Genomic DNA, 23,850 nt, shown 5'->3' on the forward strand with positions numbered 1-23,850 from the left:
CTCATCACCCATGGAACAGCTCCATCACCCATGGAACAGCTCCATCACCCAGAGATCAGCTCCATCACACACGGAACAGCTCCATCACCCATGGAGCAGCTCTATCACCCAGAGAACAGTTCCACCACCCACAGAACAGCTCATCACTCACAGAACAGCTCCATCACTCACAGAACAGCTCCATCACCCAGAGATCAGCTCCATCACACACGGAACAGCTCCATCACCCACAGAGCAGCTCTGTCACCCACAGAACACGTGGAATAGGTCACAGGGATTCACAGGTGCATAGATTTCAGTTCATTGGGAGGAGTAGGTTCAAGAGGTCTAGTGTAGTTAATAAGGTATTGTATACTTGAAAATCACTAAGAGTGGACTTTAAGGTTCTCACCATGAACAAACGGCAAGTGTCTGAAGTAAGGCATATGCTAGTTAGCTTGATTTAGCCATCCAACAATGTATACATATTTCAAAACATCATGTTTTAAACTATACATGTATATGATTACTTGTCAATTAAAAACATAAACGTTTTTAAAATAAAACACACACACATACACACACACACACACACACAGTGCCACCGATGTGAAACTATCACGGGAAGGGATAATACTCTTTTCCTAGTGTATTAAAGAACCTTCTGCACTGAGATAAGGAGGAGTTCCTCGACCTTATGGAGCATGGAAATGTGCTGAAGTTTTACGTCTGCCGGATCATCAGACAGTTCATAACAGGGCACCGTCAGGGCACAGACGACACCACAGAGCAACCCAAGGCTTCCTCATCAATGGGGACAACGTGCTCTCCAAGGAAAGCACCTGCACTCACATCCCAAGAATAACAACAAACCACACAGTGCGGCCAGTGCTTTTCAAATGTGATTCTCAGTTTCAGAAAGAATTGTTTCATGTTGATTTCAGGCCAAAATTGATTAAAGAAACCCCTGCAGTCCAGGTGCAATGGCTCACACCTGTAATCCCAGCACCTCGGGAGGCCGAGGTAGGCGGATCACCAGAGGTCAAGAGTTCGAGACCAGCCTGGCCAACATGGTGAAACCTCGTCCCTACTAAAAATACAAAAAAAAAAAAAAAAAAAAATAGCTGGGCTTGGTGGTGCACACCTGTAGTCCCAGCAACTCAGGGAGGATGATGCAGGAGAATCACCTGAACCCAGGAGGCGGAGGTTGCAGTGAGCCAAGATCACACCATTGCACTCCAGCCTGGGCAACAGAAGGAGATTCCATCTAAAAAAAAAAAAAAAAAAAGACAGAAAGAAAAGGAAAAGAAAAAGAAAAAGAAAGAAACCCCCCCGCAAATCAGAATTTCCGTTAGAGTTGACTTCCAGCCCTCTAGTTGACAATTTCTGGAGTGTTCAGTTCTTTGCCGCTGCAGTGACACACAATTGCTGCACTTCTGCAAAAGCACTTCCCGAGTCTTTCTCACGGACACTTCTCTTGTTTCCATGGAAATCCCTGCAATCTGTTTGAAAATTCAGGGTCTGTCAGTGAAACAGAATTTTGTGTGGCAAACAAGGAAGGGTTTGTGTGGCCAGATCAATAGCAAGCATGGCTGGAAAAGCCCCTGGGGGTGTGCTCGGTCCCTGAGAACCTCCATGCCTGGGCTCAAGGGGCACCCTCACAGCATCTTAAAGCCTCTCCTCCACGGTGTGAGACTGTGAGGTGTCCGAGCTGGAAGGTGTCTCCAGGCACTGCGGAGGAGGTGAGATCAAGGAGGAATGGGCACTACCCCTCTCCATGCCAATGGCCTGATTGTGGGCAGCCCCAGCCCCCACTAGTATCCTCTGCAGCTGCCCATCGACCTTCATGGGGTCTGAAGACCTCTGCACCTCCGCAGCTCCTTAGCCCCATAAAACTCCTGTGTGCTTTCTTTCTGGTGTTCTCCTCTTCAGAGCTGTGGCAGGGGTCTCTGCAGACCACACTCCCTAGTGCGGCACATCACCTCTGCCTCTGCCTCCGGACTCCTGCCTTCCTGGGGGCCCTGCCCTCCCCAGGCCCTCACCTGCCTCCTGTAGGGAGCTTCCCATGGTTCTCAACCGGCAAGGCTGGTGCTGCCAAAGGAAACGGACTTAACATGGAACGGCCCCTTTCCTCCAGGAACAAAGTTGACCAAAAGCCTCATTTCCCTCGCAGCTGGAAATAGTGTTCGCATTAGCGATGTCTAAGAGTGTCTGTGCACGGTGTGGCTACGACCGAGGAAGAGCTGACCAGAACAGGGTGCTAAAGAGAGACGATGAGTCAGCCGGTCGCGGTGGCTCATGCCTGTAATCCCAGCACTTTGGGAGGCTGAGGCAGGCAGATCACTTGAGGTCAGGAGTTGGAGACGAGCCTGGCCAATACGGTGAAACCCCATCTCTACTAAAAATACAAACATTAGCCGGGTTTGGTGGTGCACACCTGTAATTCCAGCTACTCGGCAGGCTGAGGCAGGAGAATCGATTGAACGCAGGAAGCAAAGGCTGCAGTGAGCCGACGTGGTGCCACAGCACTCCAGCCTGGGCAACAGAGTGAGACTCCATGTCAGAAAAAAAAAAAAAAAAAAAAAAAAATGGAGAGAGACGAAGAGTGGCTGTACGGCCCGTCCTGCAGGGCAGAGGCCGCGGGAATGGGGACGCTGCTTTCCCAGCTGCAACCGCAAAACTCCCAACAGAGGGATCTTGTTCTCTCTGGCCACCCTTCCAGAAAGAGCTCTCTAGAAGCAGCTCCTTACTTCAGTGAGCAGAGCAGGATAAATGATCCCCACACCTAAAATGCAGCCGGCAGGTTGGAGCCCCAGGTGTGTCAAAAGAGTGTCTAAGAACATGAGCCGAAGAAATTACCCCAAAAAAGGGAGCAAATTTAACAACTGAGAAATTAAAAGCTTTAGACTTCTATAAAATTACAGACACAAATAATATGTGGAGACATGTAAAAACAGGCAATTATTTTCCATAAAGATTACATATAAACACATTAAAAACAATATTCTGAAACCCCAATGATAACATGAACAATTCCCAGAAAAGATACAGATGGCCAATATATATGCAGATGCTCACTCTCAGTAGTAATCAAAGGAAAGCAAATTAAAACAGCCACTAAATCAGGTGAGGCGGCATGCACTTGTACTCCCAGCTCCTCAGAAGGCTGAGGCAGGAGGATCACTTGAGCCCAGTCATTTGAGGTTGCAGTGAGCCACCATTGTTCCTCTAAATGGCCACTGCCCTCCAGGCGAGGCAAGAACCCGATCTCAAAAAAAAAGCCATTAAAAATTTTTAACTTAAGGCAAATTTACAAAACTGTTTTTTACAAATCAAATCATAAAAGTTTCATTGTGTAATCAAAGTCAGACATAGCCTGTAGAAATGGAAACTGGGGAAGACTTCCTGGAAAGCCACTTGCAAAACTGTATCCAGAGTCTGAAAGAGTACACAAATGTTCTACTCTTTGACCTGAAAATTCCACTTCTTTTTTTTTTTTTTTGAGACGGAGTCTCGCTCTGTCACCCAGGCTGGAGTGTGGAGTGCAGTGGCCAGATCTCAGCTCACTGCAAGCTCCGCCCCCCGGGTTTACGCCATTCTCCTGCTTCAGCCTCCCGAGTAGCTGGGACTACAGGTGCCCGCCACCTCGCCTGGCTAGTTTTTTTTTTTTTGTATTTTTTAGTAGAGACGGGGTTTCACTGTATTAGCCAGGATGGTCTCATCTCCTGACCTTGTGATCCGCCCGTCTCGGCCTCCCAAAGTGCTGGGATTACAGGCTTGAGCCACCGCGCCCGGCCGAAAATTCCACTTCTAAGGAAATTACCAGACTAATGTGTGAGGCTGTCTCCACATCACTTTTCGTAGTGGTCCAGTAACTGGAGAAGTTTGCAGTATACAATAAACTCAGGTTCAATCACGAGGAAATGTCCTGTAGTCAGTTTAAATGACTTTGATTCAGAATTTTTAATGACTGAGAAAATGGTCATCCTATAATGTTAAATGAAAATCCCCTATACAGGATCACGTAGAGCAACTGTGGTATATGGACAACGGTGTGAGGAAAAGGCTGGAGAGAAACCACTCATGTGTTAATACAGTCTTCAGATACAAGAATTACAGGTCATTCTTACCATCTTTAAACGTTTTAGTGTTTTCAACAGAGAACAAGAATTAACTCCCCAGAGAAAGAGGGTAATTTTTAAATAGCATCATACATAAGTCCCTAGTCTGATAAGAGGCACCAATTCAATTTCTCTATAAGCAAGTAGTTTTCTAACATGGAAAGTACAGAAAAATCTTGGTAATGAACCAGTAGTGATCCCAGCTATAACTCAGGCAAAATAAATCCTATGTGGTTCTGGACACGTTACGGCAGCTCCTCCCAACGCAAGGCCTAGAAGACTCCCAGGTGCAAAGCTGAAACCACAGCACTGAACAGAGAAGAACAATAAGAACCTTCCCCTGCGACTAAAATCCACTTTGGCTTTTAGAGTTTTAACAAAACCCAAGCATTTTCTAATGTGAACATCACACTGCCACGAAGATACATGTCACGTCTCAAATGCCAGACCTTTAATCAAGAAGTAAAACCGGCCGGGCGCGGTGGCTCAAGCCTGTAATCCCAGCACTTTGGGAGGCCGAGACGGGCGGATCACAAGGTCAGGCGATCGAGACCATCCTGGCTAACACGGTGAAACCCCGTCTCTACTAAAAAATACAAAAAAGTAGCCGGGCGAGGTGGCGGGCGCCTGTAGTCCCAGCTACTCGGGAGGCTGAGGCAGGAGAATGGCGTAAACCCAGGAGGCGGAGCTTGCAGTGAGCTGAGATCCGGCCACTGCACTCCAGCCTGGGCGACAGAGCGAGACTCCGTCTCAAAAAAAAAAAAAAAAAAAAAGAAGTAAAACCATCCCTATAGCTTCATGGGGTTTAAAAACCCAGAATATAACATTAATTTGCTCAACATCTACCTCGTATGTGTCCATGTGTACTAGGACACGCGTGTGTGATTCCCACAGAGACAGGACCCTGTCCACAGGCCCTCCTGCATGAGCACCTTTCCGTGGATGACCGTCCGCACTTAGGGACACTCCTAAGGGAGTCTTCTCCATTGAGACTTATGGGAATGACTGGTGTGTGATGCACAGGCATGGCACTCATCTGGCCCATCCCCATGGCCGAGGAGCTAGGATCGCTGCCCTGACGGGCTGGCCTTCAGGTCCTGGACAGGGCTATGAGCCTGAATAGAAGGTTTCTGGAATGTCAACTTGACTGACAGTCATAGCTCCAGGGATGCATGGGTGTCTAAGTTCACAGGTCAGCTACACAGGCCATTAGGAATGAGTATTTTTGGCATCAACAGATCACGTAGACTAGTGTGCATGTTATATTTAGAAAATATCGGTATCCCTCTTTGTATGCAAACACTCCTCACCTGCCTCCTGTTGAGCTCCTAAGACAGAGAGTTTGAAGGCTGTGTTACTGAATACCCAGAAAATTCACACCAGTGTTTGTCCCTGAGGTAACAAGGGATGTAAACAGACACAGTGACAGAGAAGGCGGCAGCCGTCTGCGTGGAGAACAGAGCCATGCGTGTGGCATCATCACCTCTATGGGACTGTCCTGAAAGCACGTGTGATGCTGGAAGACCCTTTCCCACTTTCTGTCCATCTGCCATGCTGCCCCCATTTCCTCCCCCAGACAGAGGCTGAGCCTGGGGATGGGCTTGGAACAGCCATTCTCACAGGGACCCAAGTCCCAGGCTGGCTCTGGGCTTTCTTAATGGGCTCTCATTTTGTGAAAGTATGAAATATTCTTTAAAAGTAGAAAAGCAGAGAGAATAACTCACGGACATATTTTTACCCACTGCCCAGAATTTGTGATGTTACTATTTTGCTCCATGCACTTCAGATGCCATTTTCATCAAAAAACCCTGAAAAGGTTTTTTCACGTCTCCCCTGTTTTCACTCTGCCTTCCATCCGGAGTCGGCACCCATCCTCCCTGGGCGCTCTTTGTGCTTTTACTCCCTATGCATGTTGGAAGGCCTTTCTCAGCACACGGATGTTGTCTGTAGGAAGGCAGGCCGTTCATCTGCGTTGAACACGCCGCGCGAGCACGCAGGGGCACAGGACACAGAGAGCGGCGGCAGGAGGTCAGCGGCTCCACAATCGCAAGCAGTTGCATCTGCTCCCCCAGCGAGGGGCCCGTCTGTTGGTGTCACATTCCGCAGGCACGCCGACCTCGGTGTCGCATTGCAGGAAAGCTACTGAAGGCTGTTTCCGGACTGTCCACGGTATTCAGTGTGGAAAGCCGACCTCCCTGTGACCTTTGGCCAGGTGGTGTGTTTGCTCTCGGTACTCATTCAAGGATTATAATGACACTTTTCAGTCCTGGGAAAGACCTGCAAATCCACACGCCATACAGGAAAAACAGCAAGTCCTGGCCTCATCTCCCGCACGCACGCACGTGCTGTTTTACGGTACAACGTTCAGACGATGCAGAAGCGGCTCTTGCCACGGCAATGGAGCACAGAGACATTTTGTTCTGTTTCCTTTCATTTCGACTGCTGTGTATTTCAAAACACGACAGCTTTGCCATGGTGGGCTTCAGCTGCGCCTGTCCAACCTTCAAGGCAAAGTTCACTCTTACAGGCGTAAGGAGGAAGAATTGTGACCCTTCCCGCCCAGAAGTACCTGACTCTGGAAAGGACCTGTTGGAGACCAGGCACTGTCCCTGCCTATAGGCGAGGCCATGCAGTGCGTCAGGCAGGGGCCAGGGAGGGAAACCGGGGTTAACCCGTCACTCCTGGGGTCCCACACCCGGTCACTGTGTCCAGAACCCTCGGGGCTGTGGCTGGACGTGCCACTCAGACCCCTCCCTGCCTCCACAGAACGGCCACCTGGCCACACATCCCTGGAGGCCGCAGCTCAGGGGAGCCTCATGAGGAATCATTTCACGTTTTAAAAATACAGCTCCACTTCTCTCACTGCCTTCTGCTTCAGGAGGATCAGTCAGGTGTATATTCACCTGTTGAAGCTTCCCTTGGCCGGGCTCACTTCTATTTAAAGACGGTAAGTCACGCCCTCCTTCCTCCATCCTTGGTTCTGATTTCTTTGCTAGTAGTGTTTTGCTTTGTTTTTTAAACCATGTGAATTCTGTGGGGGAGGTCCTGTGTTTTCTGGGAGTTCCCTCAATGCTGTGACCTCACCCAGGACCCTTTCTGCATTTGCCTGTAAGTTCCCCTCTTAGGCAAGTGCTCTGTGCTCAGCAGGGACCCTGAGCTTTCAGGAGCTGTCCCCCAGCCTCCTTACGGTACAAGCTTGCTGGCGGCTCCTCCAGCCACCTGTTCCTAATGACTCTGTGTCTTGTTACAAATCGTCCTGTACCGACCACCACATCCAGCCCGACTGTACAGAAGCACTCCTGGCACTCGGGACGCGCTTCTGGGACAGAGAGCGGAACGGGTCACAGCAGGGCGGTCTGAGTGGACCTCCTCCCTTGCTGCAACGTCCGACAGCACTCAGGGGTGTGGCGGCCTTCTGGAAGCTGCGGGGCCCCTTCTAGGCAAGCTGCCAGTGCTGGGGCGGGACGCTGGTATTGGACCAGGTAGATGCTGGTCCAATAACAACTAAAGCCAGAAGGATCAAAGGCCAATCCTGTTCTGTTAAAAGCTGACCTTACAGCGAAGAGCAGAGATGTTTTTTATCTTCACTCATTTTCAAGGATTAACTAACTACAAAGTACCATGACTGATTTTTACAAAAGTAAACGAATGTTTGCACATCTGAAGGAGTGTTCCCCTTTAAAGTACATTCGACTTGTACTCACATTTCTCTAAACATTTTAAGAGCGTCCCCTGTACACTGAGTTGAGACCAGTTGAATAAAAGTGAGAGCGTGCACACACACACACACACACCCCTACACGGATACCTTCTCCCTGGGAAGGATGGGTGGTAACAGCTCTTCAGTGGCCGTTCTTCTGAAACACCCTTGAAGACCAGAGCCTGGCTGGAGCAACTGATCTCACTTCTCCTCCGGTTCTAAAGGCTCCCAACAGTGGGGCTGTGCGACACCTCCCCACTCATCCCCACAACTCCTACTTGGCACGAGATCACGAGAACTGGGAGTGCCTGACAGTCCATTTGTTGAAAATGAATTGAGGTTATAAAGATCTTACACGAAGAACCCCCCCGCCACACACACACACACACAGAATGGCAACAGCAAACATTACTTTCTCATAAATCCACCCGCCAGACAGGATGGAGCGCAAAGAGAGAAGGAACCGCAGCCCGGTGGAGTGCACCAGCAAAGATGCAGCACCAGGCCAGAGCAACCGACGGCTCATGATCGATATTCCTCCTCCCCGCCACCAGCCCCGATCGGGGAAGCTCGCAAAACCTTTAAAATCATCCCAGAAAACTACACATTTTTCAAAATAGCATCAGAGAGTTTGGGAGCTTAAACTAATCCATGGATCCATAGGGGACCCATGGTCACCAGCTTGCAGCCTCTGCAAGAGAGGAAAGTGTCACATCATAACTCCGGGTGTCAAACACCGCAGAGCAAACCCAGGATCCACATGGCGCCTTTGCAGGGACAGGGAGCTCCCTGCTGTCTAACTCCGCAGAGCAAACACACAATCCACACAGCACTTTTGCGGGGACGGTGAGCTCTCTGCTGAGTCGAACACTGCAGAGCAAACGCACAATCCACACAGCACTTTTGCAGGGACGGGGAGCTCCCTGCTGAGTCTAACACTGCACAGCGAACACACAATCCACACAGTGCTTTTGTGGGGACGGCAAGCTCTCTGCTGAGTGGAACACTGCACAGCAAAGCACAATACACACGGTGCTTTTGCAGGGACGGGGAGCTCTCTGCTGAGTCAAACACCGCATGGCAAATGCTCAACCGACACGATCCACACAGCACTTTTGCAGGGATGGCGAGCTCCCTACACAGTCTAACACTCACAGCAAATGCACAATCCACACAGCGCTTCTGCGGGGACCGGCGAGTTCTCTGCTGAGTCTAACACCACACAGCAAATGCACAATCCACACGGCGCTTTTGCGGGGATGAGGAGCTCCCTGCTGCAGCTGCTCACTGGTCTCGGGTGGTTGCCACGCCGCCCTCTCTGCAAGCAGAGGTTGTTGGGCAGTGCTGCCTACACTCTGTCAATATCAAGTAACACACCAACGTTTCCAACACTGAATTTTAGAACAGTCATTCAAGCAGCAGAAATCTTATGACTATCAACTGAGAACGAGAATTTCTGACTTAGCTTCTCCATATAATTTAGAAGTGACAAACGCAAGAGAACTGGAAGAAACAAACACTGAGAGTGAATTTGAAGTCATTCTATGAAAACTCTGAGGGAGGCATCAGAGGCAGCCTCATGGAGATGTGGCTCATGGATGTGCCTGGGTTTTGTCAGCATAAACGGTTAGGAGTGAGCTGAGATGAGCAGAGTGAAGGGACGTCATTCGCCGGCTGCAGCGTGGCACTCGTGAGATCAACATGATGGATTTGAAGCCACGTAGACCCCTCATGATTGACGCTAACAAGAGACTGTCAGTCCACCCTGGATGAATCCAGACGTGTTGGGATAGAACCCTGCCAGTCTGCAGCATGAAGCACAGCGCCCACTTACACCTTCTCTGTAAATACAAGACAGCACCATGCTCTTACCTGATGTCGGAAAAAAGCCCCAGAGAATTCTGACTTGAGTTCTATCTTCAGGCACACACAGAATTAGCAAATTTTAAATAATTTGTTTATAAAGTTTTTTTTAATCTAGAAGAACAAAACACTATTGATAGCAAAACAAGTTTATCACTTAAACTCTCTGTTTAAGGCAGTGGGCAAAAAGATGTCCGATGAAAAACTGGTTTCACTGAGGTTGACTAGGTGCTTTTTCCATAGAGACGTGATTAAAAAAAAAGAATCAATGCAAGTCTGCAAAACACAATCATATATGTTTTCAAGTGTGTTCCAAAGTCCCCTTAACTGGAGATACAATACGAAAGATCTCCTTGGATTCAGAATAAAGAAAAAGATTTACTCTCCAATGTGACATCTTTCTTTTCAATAGACAATGAGAACTTGTCCGTACTCAGTGTTTCTCCTCTTGCTGTGGCTGATGGGGAGCTCATAGTTAAATCTAGAGTGCAAATGCAGTGACAAACTCACTCCAGGTTCTTTCCTCCATACAGTATATTAAAAATGGGTTGAAACACCCTGCTTTATGCTTTTTTCACATTGTAACTGATTCTAATCTTATTCTAAGTTAACTCAGCATAAATCATAAATAAAAAGATGAATAAGAAAATATAACATTGCATGGAATACATACTATTTTATGGATCAAAGTCACCTTTAGCTATTTGAATACAATGAGGCCATCTTAATTATGAATAAATTCTAAGATCGCTAGCATTATAAACTACACAAAGGTGTTTTTGTTCACAAAACCACAACATAAACTTGATTGCTAATCAATGTTTCCAAATAATTTAAAAAGATTTTTGAAAACCTTTAACAAGGCATCCAATTTGCTCTTGAATAAAATGTTAATGGATCATGTCAATTTGGAAATCGTTTCTCTGTCCCCACATGCCCTCTCTCTCTGGTCCTCCCTCTCGCTCTCCACACTACCCCCCGAACAGCTCGTTTGGGAAATCTGGGTTTTGGTACTTCGGTTATTTGTGGAGAGGGTTTGATACAGACGCATACTACTTTAAATAGAAGGAGGATTTAAGAGTCAGAAATTTAAGAGATTACAAATTGTAATAATATGCTTGACGAATTAGCCTACTAGACAGATTACCAAACGGAATGACTATTAACATCAGGGGAATGAGAAAAATAAAAGCGATCCCAAAGCAAATGAGATCTAATACTCCTTACATCATGTTCTGCAAATCCAGGTGAACATGCGAATTCGACCACAAAAGGGTAAAAGTTCTCAAGTGGTTTTCTTGCTTCTAAACTTGTCAGAAACAAAATAATCTGAAAAATTAATGCATATTTAACCTATGAAAGGTGAACTGAAAGTTCCCATGCATTATGTTTTTTTAATTGTTCTACAATTCAGGGGTAGAGGCCAAAAAGTGAATAAAACTTAGCCAGTCGTTCTTTGGATTTTTTAAAAAATGAAGAGAAGGTAATGATTTTTACACTAAGATTAAAATCTGCAGTCTGAACAATGTTGGGTAATAATAATCATAAATCGTGTGCAATGCTAAGACATTTCCAAAGCATTCTGACACCTCTCATTTCACCTTGGGAAGTTCATGGACAAGCACTACCTCCATGGGGAAACTGAGTAAAGACATCACAACCCTGCCCGGCAGTGCCAGCAGGTGAACACAGAGCCAAACTGGAACCACCACCGCCTCAAGCTCGACGACTTCTGTGCCAGCTCCACACACTCGAGAGACAAACACTGAAGTCCTCATCTGGTTAACTGGAAACGCAAAACTGAGCTCGCTGGACCGGGAAGATGGAATCCTCTTCTGACTGGCCCGAACCCGAAGGAGCCCCAGCGGCACGTGGGACAAGTCAGAGATGAGCGGCCGATTCGACCATGTTAGTAACGCAGCATACAGATTCTAGAGACTGGATCACCTCTGCAGACTTCCCGTGTTAGACCCCGAGCCTGCTATGTCAGAGCTTACGCTGGCCGCACGGCTGACGTCAGAGCGTACGCTGGCCCCACGGCTGACGTCAGAGCGTACGCTGGCCCCACGGCTGACGTCAGAGCGTACGCTGGCCCCACGGCTGACGTCAGAGCTTACGCTGACGCCGCAGCAAACATGAAAGAGAGAGCATCAGATTTACCGTGTTAAACCCTGAGCCTGCTATGTCAGAGCTTATGCTGGCCCCACGGCTGACGTCAGAGCTTACGGGGACCCCACAGCTGACGTCAGAGCTTATGCTGGCCCCACGGCTGGCGTCAGACCTCACGCTGGCCCCACGGCTGACGTCAGAGCTTACGCTGACCCCACAGCAAACATGAACGTGAGAGAGAGCGTCAGATTTACCGTGTTAAACCCTGAGCCTGCTATGTCAGAGCTTACGCTGACCCCACGGCTGACGTCAGAGCTTACGCTGACCCCACAGCGAACATGAACGTGAGAGAACGTGTCAGATTTACCGTGTTAGACCCTGAGCCTGTTGACGTCAGAGCTTACGCTGACCCCACGGCTGACGTCAGAGCTTATGCTGGTCCCACGGCTAGCACGAACGTGAGAGAAAGCGTCACTTACTTGGCTTCGCGTTCGCAACCACGGCCAGGCTCTCAGGCGGGTGAACGGCAAGGTGCCTGCTGTGCTCGCCCGCGCCTGGGCTGCTGCCATACTCGATGGCGTCCACGTGTCCCAGCGGAACGCTCCACTTTAGCAAGTACCTCTGGCTGCTCATCACACGGCTGTCATGAGAGGTGCTGAAACGACCAGAAGATGCCTGTTTTACGAATAATTACGTGGACACGTTATGGATATTCAAGTGAGAAACTTTCCATTGCTGAATTGTAACTCTTCGGACTTTCTCACAGGAGTAACTGTGCCTCTGACTTTCTTACAGAATCCCCACTCGCTGCCATAAAGAGGCCTGGAGGTGGATGAGAGAGAGTGCAGGGAAGAGCAGCACAGGGACGGATCTCCCGGAAGCGCCAAGGTTTTCCGTAAAGGCTTAAAAGGAAGCAGCTCGGTGCTCCTTGATGACTCGGAGCAAAGGTGCTCGATTCCCAGGAAATCTCCTATGTGGATAGAGATATTCTCTGGTGGTTTCCTAAGAGTTAACTCTCAGATTCCTGCTTTACTCTTTTATGGCTACACCATAACCATTTTAATAGAATCAAATCATACCATTATACTCCATGACTAAAATATGTATCAAGTATACAGAAATTGAACAGAAAAAAAAAAAAAACTATGATTTATACAGATTATTTTCTTCTTTTATCATAAATAGAACATATACGTGAAGAAACACAAAACACGTATGTACGGTCTAGTGGAAACGGGCTGCCTCAATATCTGTGCAGCTGCCACCAAGGCCAAGGCTGTGACATCGCCAGCATTCCTGCAGTCCCAGGCGCTCAGGAAATCCCACCCTCCAGAATCAACCATTATTCTCACTTAGTGATCATCACGTTTTGCTTTTCAAGATATTGCTGTTAAAAATCAAAGTGTGGTAAGAATAACCAAAATGCTGGGTGCTCTGCATTGGACTAAGCACCTGACTTGCTGGGAGCCTGTCTGCACCCACGCTCTCCAGTTCCCTCTTATACCAGAGCACTCTGCCCTCCATGACAACATCCAGTCCATACAGAAAGGGAAAGGAGGAAGAATAATTCAGACACAGTAAGGGGAAAGACAGGTTGTATTCCATGAATTAGACTGTGCCTCCAATTTAGAAAAACAGAAATGCCCATGAGTTCTTACCAAAATTTCGATTCCTCCTCTTTGAATGTAAAAATCTCCATCCCTACGGAGGAGGTTTAGAATCTTAATTTCCACAGGGTCGACCAAAGGGTCCTTGGGGGCTATATGAACGAAAATGGGTTCTCGTCTCATCACCTTCGGTCAGTGTCACTGAAAATCTCACACTGACAACACGTCCATGGGAAATGATTGTGACTCACCACCATACTTCGCAAAAAAAGAAATTCAAGCCCTGTCATCGTGGGAAAGGCAGGGGCATTATTTTAAGGAATCTAGCATGGCTGAGTTACTTCTAAAGTATCCATTTTAATTCATCTTTAAAGTACACTACTTCTGTCAGTGTGAGAATTTTAAACCTACTTAAAACTGCCCAAGAGCCAAGTGTGTCCTGGCACTCCCCAACAGCAGCCCGGCGGGGGGTTCTGGAGCAGGGGTCAGCGTCAGACAAACATTGATTATGAATGCGGAAAAGACTCAACAAGGACCACTATATTTGCGCAGGACTTTGCTGTTTACAAGGTCATTTCACTTCTATGATCTTGCCTCCCAGGGCAGGTGGGACAAGCATTCATGTCCCCAACTTGACACATCATATTGGCCAACTTGCAGGTGAGGAGCTGGGTGGATTCAGCCACACTGGGGCCGCTTCACTGAACACTAACTTTCCAGGTGTTACGCGGAGAGGGGGGTCCTGGGACAGTTAAACTTGGAAGCCATCCTGCTAAGTGATAAACACCATTAGTCTCCACACTGTGGGAAGCACCTCGTAAGATAACACCAGGGAAATGGGTGGAGACACCTTACTCTGCATCCTCGCAATTCTAAGCATCCTCTTGAACAGCCCACACCTGGAGTTCTCCAGCTGCGACCTCCCACGACCTCACTCCGTCAGCTCCTCTCCAACGCAGGGTGCCGCGGGCTTTGCTTCTGCACATGGAAGGCAGGTGGCCTGTGGCTGTCGCCAGGTGTCCACAGTGAAGGCCGAGCCATGGGGTATGAGTCAAATGAACAGGGTTCTTTCTCTTACAAGGAGGAGTATCATTAAAGACTTGTATATATATATTTTTGGACTTATTTTGTAGCTGCCACAAAGTAAGTGAGGATGATAAGAAGCAACAATGAAAATCCGTCCCTCGTGGGCAGTGCCATGTGCCAGGTGCCCTGCGGCAGCTTAATGAATGTCCTCACCTTGACCCCTGAAGAGCCCCACGAGAGTGTACCACCAGACTCATTATTTTATGATCAACCCTATTGCACGAATGAGGAGTCCGAGGCCTAGTCAGAGCAGGTAATTTTCAGAGTTCAGAGAAGGTGGAGCTGGAGTTTACACTAAGGAGTCCGACTCCTGAGGGTTGACCTGCACACCCTCGCTGCCTGGGTCTCTAAGGCAAGGTGAGGAGGCCAGGCAGATATATCCAGCCACTGGAAAATGGGGGTGACGGGCATGAAAAATAGGGCGTGTTTAGTGGTGTACTGGCAAATGTTTAAAGCTGGCTGTCACTGGGAGGACAGGCTCCTAACACGTTGTGTTGGGCAAATTCCGTGGTGTAAATGCTCCCATGTGGATGACTTCAAGCTAGCAAATGTTCAGCAATTGGCTGTCAAAACTCCGGACGACAGAACACTTGACTCTTGTAAGACATGACGAATTGCCACCATGTTCGCTGGCATTATTTTCTATAGCACCAGGAGCGTTATAGTTAATTTTATATGAATTCCCTTATCATCTACCTATATTCAAAGACCTTTTAACTTCTCACATATCCTTATCTAACTACAATATTCCATGTGTTGGAGAACGATTCTGATGTAAAACTATTTTAAGTGAAAATAACTTATTTTCTTGGTTTACAATAAATATGAATATACCCCACTTTATTATATTTAAACATTTATCAAAAATATATTTATAGAGAAGCAGGTAAAGAGAGAATTTAAACCATAAGAAAAATAACTCTTGAATTATTTAGGAGGGTTATGAAGAAATTCAATTTAGTTTCTAGTTCCACCATCAGCCCTATTTAAAGAGTATATAAACCTCTACGTACTTAACTTCTACTAACAGTGACTTGGTGACTTACACTGAATCTATTTAAAAATAAGCTTGCTTATTATAAGGGTTCCCTTAGTCACAGGACTAAGCTTTGGCACAAAAAACCAGTTTGGTCTGAATGACAGAATTAACAAAGTCACTTATGTGCCCTTAGGCAAAAGTAACATGTAATGATAGGACTACTATAGAGAATTAAATGCGCTTACCGTGAGCTGACGGTGGCACACATTAACACATCATTTAACATGAAGACTCGGCGTTCTTTGGTTTTAACAATCTCTCCTCTGTCGTTGTAAACTGTTTCTATCATATCATCAGATCGAATGAGGTATCGGCTTCCACTGCTGAGAAGCTGGACATTCAAAACACAGCGCAGGGACCACAGTTGAGTTAACCCAGAAAAGAAAAAGACAAGGAAAAGTCTGGTATGGAGTCTGAGGGTGACTCTTCCAAACTGAGCGCTTCACGGAAATCGTTCCTATGTTCACCGTGACTGCGCCGAACATCCACCTGCTTCCTCACAGACTTTCACCGCACAGCCGGCCCTCCCGCGATTTAAACACAACATTAACCAGGAACGGTGAGGAATGGAAGGAATTGTTTCGTAATTTTACTTTTCCCTAAGTCAACCTAATTAAGCATAGTTCAATGACTATCTTAACTTCTCCATGTAGGCCATATTTTACTTCACTGAGCCAAACCAAAACCATCAGTTCTTCAGAAAGACGCTTTGTACGAACCAAGACAATGGCATGCGATGTGGAAGTCAGACTACTTTTTTTGTTTGTTTGTTCTGAGACCGAGCCTCGCTCTGTTACCCAGGCTGCAGTGTAGTGGCACAATCTCAGCTCACTGCAACCTCCACCCCCTGGGTTCAATTGATTCTCGTGCCTCAGCCACTCGAGTAGCTGGGACCACAGATGTGCGCCACCACACCCAGCTAATTGGTTTCTTTTCGTATTTTTAGTAGAGATGGGGTTTCGTTATGTTGGTCAGGCTGGTCTGGAACTCCTGACCTCAAGTGATCCACCCACCTCGGCCTCCAAAAAGGCTGGGATTACAGGCGTGAGCCACTGCACTCAGCCAATACTTAAAACAATTCAGCCCACAAGAAAACAGAGTCCTCAGCCCCGGTGGTCTGTGCTGTCTTTTGATTCTAAATCCACGCTGCTGCCCAGCTCTGAGCAACCAGCAAGACACCCGCCTCCCTGACTGTCCTTGCCGAGTGCACGATGGGGACGATGGGACCGAGGGAATGATGAGGTATGTGCGTGACATTCAGGGTGAAGCATCATCACTCTTCCCGGGCCTCCGGGCTTGCTCTGTGCCCCACGTGTATTCAGAGGTTCAAGTGCCACAGGGAGCGTGATTTTAAATAACATCAACCATGTCAAGAATATAACTGAATACAATTGGCTGCTTATAAATGTTCCTACATGAACCATTTGGAGAATTGGGGAAAACGTGTGGCTTAAAGTGTATTACCATAAAGTTCACACAGTTAAATTACTGAATGTCATAGTAACATAAGAAACTACTCCTAATGACAAAACCAACAGTGATTTTAGCAACAATGAATATTAGATGCAATAACTTAACACAGTTCATACAAATTACCTTCTCCCTGTGAGCCAGGGCCTTCAACGAATACGGGAAACTCACAGAAAACCAGAGTACTGCTGCAGACAAGCAGTTACGTAAGCATCAAGCTGAAATGCAGCCTCGCAAATGAAATGCCGCCCTCTGGGTCCTGCATCTCTTTTGGGGGTCAATACAGCTTAGCCCATGCATAGGTGAAGACAAAAAATGTTTGTGATTTTTTTTTTTTTGAAACAGGGTCTGGCTCCATCACCCAGGCTGGAGTGCAGCAGCTCAATAACAGCTGACCGCAGCCTGGACCTTCCAGGCTCAAGCAATCCTCCAGCCTCAGCCTCCCAAGTAGCTCGGACTATAGGCATGCCACAGTGCCCAGTTAATTTTTTTTTTTTTTTTTTTAGATATGGGGTTTCACTATCATGCCCAGGCTGGTCTCAAACTCCTGGGCTCCAGTGATCTTCCCACCTCAGCCTCCCAAAGTGCTGGGCTTACAGGTGTGAGCCACTGTGCCCAGCCTGTAAATATTTTTTTCAGCTTTAACTATTACTATCTGAAATTAGATAGTTATTTTGAAAGCAAAATTAAGCTAAAAGAGTTGCTCTTAACCTCTTGGGAGGTCCTGGATCCATCTGAGGGTCTGAAGAATGTATGAATCTCTTTCCTAAGAAAATGCAGACAGGCTGTTAAGGTTTTACATACCATTTCCACATTGGGGTGACTCTCCCAAAGGCCTCCATCCACCCCAGTAAAGAACTCTGGGCTAGGGGAATTACTCCCAACGTTCCAAAAGATTAGTATGGCTGGATAACGACGGCTTATTAGTACAAAGCAAAAATCATTTTGGAATAGAGTTGAAGAAACCCTGTCTCAACCTTGTTCAGGTATCTTTCGTTTATGGCTTTGGCTATTTGCTTAACTTCACAGCGTTGATCAGCATCTCTCTTTCTTTCATTTAACTTCTCTGCCAGTGTTTCGAGCTCTGTCAGGGCCATCTGAAGAGGCAGCCTGTCGGGGTGGCCTTTGGAAGTGTTCTTCAGCATGTCCTACAAGCAACAAGGGAGAGGTGGGCAGTTACCACGTGCGCACTCCCAGTGCAACGACAGTCATGTCACCCGCCAGCCGACGATAGAAAGGAGGCAGTGGCATCCGTCATCCTGGGGAAAAATAAAGTCAGCTCTTGGGAAGGGATGATGAGCTGAGTGAGTCATGACTTGGCTGAACATCTGAACAGCTTCCTTTGCAAAAACAAAATCGAAAAAATAGCTCTGTGCAATAAAGGACATGCTAAATATGAACATATCACAATCTCAGAACTGCCGTGCGCTTGGAATGATGCTCACGATGATGAGAGATTGTCCTTCTCAAGTTGAGTCAGACAGATGAACCCACGCACAGATGGGTCCAGCTACTTTCTTCAAAAGATCAGTCTCCCAGTTTCCAACGTGCAGGAGTTCTGTGGTGCCGAATACTGCACCCATGGCGCCAACTCACACAGCAGGATCAAGTCTCTCTCACACTGACAAAGGAACCTGATTTTAGGGCAGCAAAGATGCATGACACAATCATGGTGGGTCCATTTCACTGAATGCTCATCCAAACCCACCAAATGCACAGCACAGGGGTACATCCTCCTGTGACTGCAGCCGCTGGGCAGTGGCTGCGTGGCCATGCAGGCTCCTGGTTGTCACAAATGCACTCCGGCAGAGATGTTGCCGGCGGGGCTGTGCATGTTAGGGGAGGGGCAGTTGGGAAATTTCTGTACTTTCCACTCAATTTTGCTGTGACCCTAAAATGTCTCTTAAAAAGTCGTCTTTAAAAAAAGGGAGTTGAGCTACCTCTTCTCCCAGTTAAGGTTTCAGATAAGCACAAGGAGGTCAAAGGGAGGGTATGTGGCACAAATCAGCAACAACAGTCAGCAAAAAATGACGCACTGCTGTCAATCACAGGATAAACTTTAATAGGCAATAACAAAAGGACACTTTCGGCCGGGCGCGGTGGCTCAAGCCTGTAATCCCAGCACTTTGGGAGGCCGAGACGGGCGGATCACGAGGTCAGGAGATCAAGACCATCCTGGCTAACACGGTGAAACCCCGTCTCTACCAAAAAGATACAAAAACTTAGCCGGGCGTGGTGGCAGGCGCCTGTAGTCCCAGCTACTCCGGAGGCTGAGGCAGGAGAATGGCGTGAACCTGGGAGGCGGAGCTTGCAGTGAGCCGAGATCACGCCACTGCACTGCAGCCTGGATGACAGAGCAAGACTCCTTCTCAAAAAAAACAAACAAACAAACAAAAAAAAACAAAAGGACACTTTCGTCACCTTGGTTTTATGCAGGGCCTTTTGTTTCCCAGCTTGCGTTCACATTTGACACGCTGATGTTTGCTGAAGGGGCAAACGCGAACTTGAAACACTCTTAAATGTGGTTCTGCAATGAGATCTCAGGGACACGGGGAGGGGAGCTTCACACACTGGGGCCTGTCGGGGGTGCAGGGTGAGGGGAGGGAGAGCATTGAGACAAATACCTAATGCACACGGGGCTTAAAACCTAGATGACGGGTTGACAGATGCAGCAACCCACCATGGCACATGTATACCTATGGAACAAACCTGCACATTCTGCACACGTATCCCAGAACTTAGAGTGAAAAAAAAATGTGGTTCTGCATCTTGCCTACCAACTTTTACATGTTTATAGGAATATTAGCAGTCATGGAATCCAACAGTGTGCTTATCTTTTTAAACCTTTTTTTTAAATCTGGAAAGGACGCTGCATAAATGATCAAATGTTTCCAGTTTGTAGTGAATATAAACAATTCTATACATTTGTTTCCTATGAGTCACAACGAATTCTATCAAGGCAAAAAAGAACAATCTTAACACTAGTTCTGCATCAAAACCACACACTGGCAGTGGCACCAGGGACTCGGCGTGCGATGGAGACAGCAGCCGGCACACGGTGGAGTCCGGCATGCCGCGGGGCCGCTGAGCACAGCCAGGAACATCTGCTGGGCCGGCAGCCTCCCGAGGAGGCCCAGGGAAGGAGAAAAGTGAAATTTCTCGCTGCTGTTGTTACCAGAAATTGTTACTTACCTTTGCACAACAACAGAGAGAAACAGGTAGCTGGGATAAAGTAAGACAAAAGTCACACATGGCGGATGGATGTTTCCGGATCCATGGGAGAAACTGACAGTCCCAGCAAAGCCAGGGTGAGCCAGCTTCACTGCCTGAGCCAGGGGACAGCTGTGGCTTCACAGCACCTGTCTTAGAAAGAAGGTCTGGGAGCGCTAACCAGGAAAAATGCAGGCAGGACCGGAAAGTAGAGACCAGGAGAGTCACTGGGAGGAAGGGGACAGAGGGTGTCCAGGCCCCTCACCACTGTGTCCCCATCCACCTACACACAGCACACGGACCACAGCAGAAGGCAGGAGGGAGGGTATGTGCTTGTACCTGCTGACTCTGCAGCCCATCTCCTTGCCCAATCCCAGGTGCCCGAGCACCCGCACCTGAGGCAGGGCGCCTGAGGCACAACCGCATCATGACCAGATGCAGACACCACCTTGTCTCCAACTGTGCTTCCAAAGCACGTGGACCCACCCGCTCCCCTCCAAGAACACTCTAGGATGCGCCAGCGTTTCATCAAATGTGGGCAAAAAGTGTCCCTGAGGGAAACTGCTGGGCACATCTAGGACCTGCAATTTGTTTTTTCAGATCAAGGCAAAGACCATTTTCTGCTTCGGGGGCAACAAACCCTGTGTGGGAAATTCTAAGGAGGGTCTCTTGAGGCAAGGAGGGAGGAGGACGGGCACAGCTGTGTGCACACTGACCTATGTAACTGCTGGTGACGATCTGGAAGAGCACGCCGAGTTTTTCTAAATGCAAGTCATTTGACTTAAACTCAGAATTCCAGTTATGTAATAAACTCAAGAATTTGGGTGTCAAAAGGCGGATGGAAACGGGAGCCTCAAGATCCCGGCAGAGGCTTTTCCCCGCGGTTCTCTCTCCTGTTCCCTTTCCAGCAGCCCCGCCCACAACTTCTGTCTAAAAAGAACACACTTTGGAAAAAACCTAGGCAAAAGTAGTTACTTACTTACTTGTAGTTACTTACTTACATTTAACCAAAACCTAACAAGCGCGTTTGAAAATTATATCCAAATTTAATAAATCAAAAAAAATCTAAAAACTATTCTGATACGTCATAGAAAGCCAACAGTGGGTGTGACCTCACAACACAGTCAGCGCTTGCTGTCATCCCTGGTGACCAGGAACCACCCAGGGACTCACTGGCGCATCGCTGAACACAGGGCATGTGGGCCGGTTGACCCATATGGTTTAGGAGGCGACACAGGGTGTGTGGGCTGGTTCCCCTCGTATGGTTTAGGAGGTGACTGTAGCCTTGCCTCTGGCCCCTTCACAGCCTGGTGACACCCTCCCAGCTGTGGCTGAATAACTAACATCTAACAGGCAGCCTGACCCTGTTTCTCCCAAGCGCCAGCCTCCCTGTCACAAGGAAGCTCATTCATCACGTCCGTGGCTGCTTGCCAGAAGGCCAACAGCGTCTCACACGTATGAGGACTCAGGACATGTTTGTCAGCTGAAGAAATAAAACACTTTGAATATTTTGAATTTGGGGAAAAAACCAGCTTTTGCTATTAATGCTCTAATATAGGCAAACTACATTGTTAAAAATATAAGCGAGAGGATAAAATTAACATGACCCATCAACCTAACCATGGAAAGAGTCCATGTTGATATTTTAGTATGTATCCTTTTTCACACTTTTATGACTACTTTTATTTAAAAAGAATGTGCCACGGATTTGGTTGATCAAAAATAAATATAAAAACCTCAGTGGAAGGGGACTTGACACTATTTCCCCGGTGCCAGTTCATTTCTGGCAATGATTCCACCAGTTCATCTTAATCAGCTCTAATAAGCAGGCAGGCAAAGCAGAGTCCTCTGATTTAATTAGAAAAAGCAAGCTGAGTAATCATTGAAAAATCAACACAGGCAGAGGCCAGCATGGACTCTCCTTTGAAATATCCTCCCTGGAGGCATGGCATTGATTTAAATAAAATGGGTGCTGAGCCCCTGTAGCCTACAGGGTCACCTGGGCTTCAGGGTATGTGGGAAGGTCAGAAAATGAGCAGGCAACCACACACATCGCATCAGACATCACCTAGAGGCCGTCCGCTGTGAGACGTCATGTCAGACATGACCTAGAGGCTGTCCACTGTGAGATGTCATATCAGCACTCAGAACAGGCCTCCTGTTCACAGTCACAGGTATCCAATTGAGAATCCTTAGTTTAGAAAAATGAGGGTCCAGTGGAAAGTGTCTTCACCATTGCAGCATCTCCCTGTCCTCGGTGATATGCTGTTAAATCAGTGATGGGTATGTTTTGTTTAAATCTATTCTTAGCTTTCCAAGCCTGTCCATCCCTTCTGGGCACAGAAGCAAGAATCATTTTTCACGTGATTCTAGACCAGATACAGGCACACTGGAGAAGGGAGCTGTGACCTGTGGGCCACTGATAACCGAGCCCTGCAGCCCCCCCAGTGTTGGGGCCCCACGAGACAGTGCATGTGGCAGGCCAGGGCCCCGAAGCCCATCCATCCCCTCTGTCCCACAAGGCCGGCTTCGCAGGCACTGGGCCCTACAGCTGCCCCCGGAGTAGGATGACTCTCCGCAGGTCTCCACCTGCCTCTACCCCCCACCTCCTGTAACTGCCTAGAGAGGAGATGGGGAGGCCCAAGGGGCGGCCACTCCAAAGTGGAGGAACAGATGCCATTTTCAAATGAATCATGGACGAGCCAGAGGACTCGCCTCAGGAGGCCACCGTGAAGCACTTACCTGGAGCAGGAGGATGAACTGTGGGAACCTCTGGATGGGCTTCATCATCAGGCTATAGAGCGTGGTTCGGTCAGGACTGGCCTCCTGTTCCTGCTGTGGGGGAAGGCACTGGGGTCACCTCCCCGTGGGGCTGCCATGCCCTCCCTGTCCCCGGGGCCGCCTCCTCCCCACCACAATGAACACCCGGGAAAGTCAAAAGCCTGCACCTTGTCCTCAGCTACAAGAAGAAACTTGGCCAAATACACTCCAGCTGCTTTCTGCACCTGCTCTAGGGGCTTCCGCTTTGCCGCAGCTCCCGGGGTTAATTCCTCGGGCCAGGGGACCGGGTAGATTCCAGGGCGTGTCCTTGGGTGTCTGTGTTCTGACCACAGTGGGCCCCTGAAAAGGCTGGCAACCTCTTCTGGTGCCATGGGCAGAAGGACGTCCTGGAGGCTGAGGGCTCCTCTCCCTGAGCACATCGGGGATGCACAGTGGGGCCATTTGCTACCGAGGCTGCCGGGCAATGTTGACCTGGGGGGAGTCTCCAGTTCCCTCCGCTGAGGGGGCTGCGCAGTGATGAGGGCAGACAGCACAGACCTGGATGTGCCCCGGCCTCTCAGCTCACAGGGCACCTGACTCTTCCGGGCTCAGGTCCTGGAGCTATGAAATGGGATGAGAGAGTCTATCTCCCAAGGCCGCATGGCAGCCGCCGAGCTGAGGAGTGGGCACCGCAGTCACGGCCACGGCTGACATCGAAACTACAACAAAATCCCCAGAGGGAGTGCGCTCTTAAGTGAGTCCATGTTTTCTTTCCCCAAGAGAAAGAGATGGGGCCCTAGCCAAAGGACAGAGCCCACAACTGTCCAGAGTGGGAATTGCGATCTGATCCCTTAGGACAGAGCCCACAACTGTCCAGAGTGGGAACTGCGATCCGATCCCTTAGGA

At 48.3% G+C, this 23,850-nt stretch overlaps 1 protein-coding gene across 2 annotated transcripts in view; it reads right to left on the reverse strand.

Annotated features, from left to right (window-relative positions):
* Nucleotides 1-23,850, reverse strand: part of ARHGEF10 (Rho guanine nucleotide exchange factor 10) — a 138,021-nt gene that overhangs the window by 39,727 nt on the left and 74,444 nt on the right. For both annotated transcript variants that reach the window (XM_023219109.2, XM_023219108.2), the window contains 4 exons: nucleotides 22,927-23,019; nucleotides 17,952-18,122; nucleotides 15,690-15,835; nucleotides 12,252-12,427 (listed from right to left, as the gene is read on the reverse strand). In XM_023219109.2, the coding sequence (XP_023074877.1) occupies nucleotides 12,252-12,427; nucleotides 15,690-15,835; nucleotides 17,952-18,122; nucleotides 22,927-23,019 (586 nt within the window). The remainder of the gene's footprint in view (nucleotides 1-12,251; nucleotides 12,428-15,689; nucleotides 15,836-17,951; nucleotides 18,123-22,926; nucleotides 23,020-23,850) is intronic.

The sequence above is a fragment of the Piliocolobus tephrosceles genome, chromosome 7, assembly GCF_002776525.5.
Source record: "Piliocolobus tephrosceles isolate RC106 chromosome 7, ASM277652v3, whole genome shotgun sequence".
NCBI lineage: Eukaryota > Metazoa > Chordata > Mammalia > Primates > Cercopithecidae > Piliocolobus > Piliocolobus tephrosceles.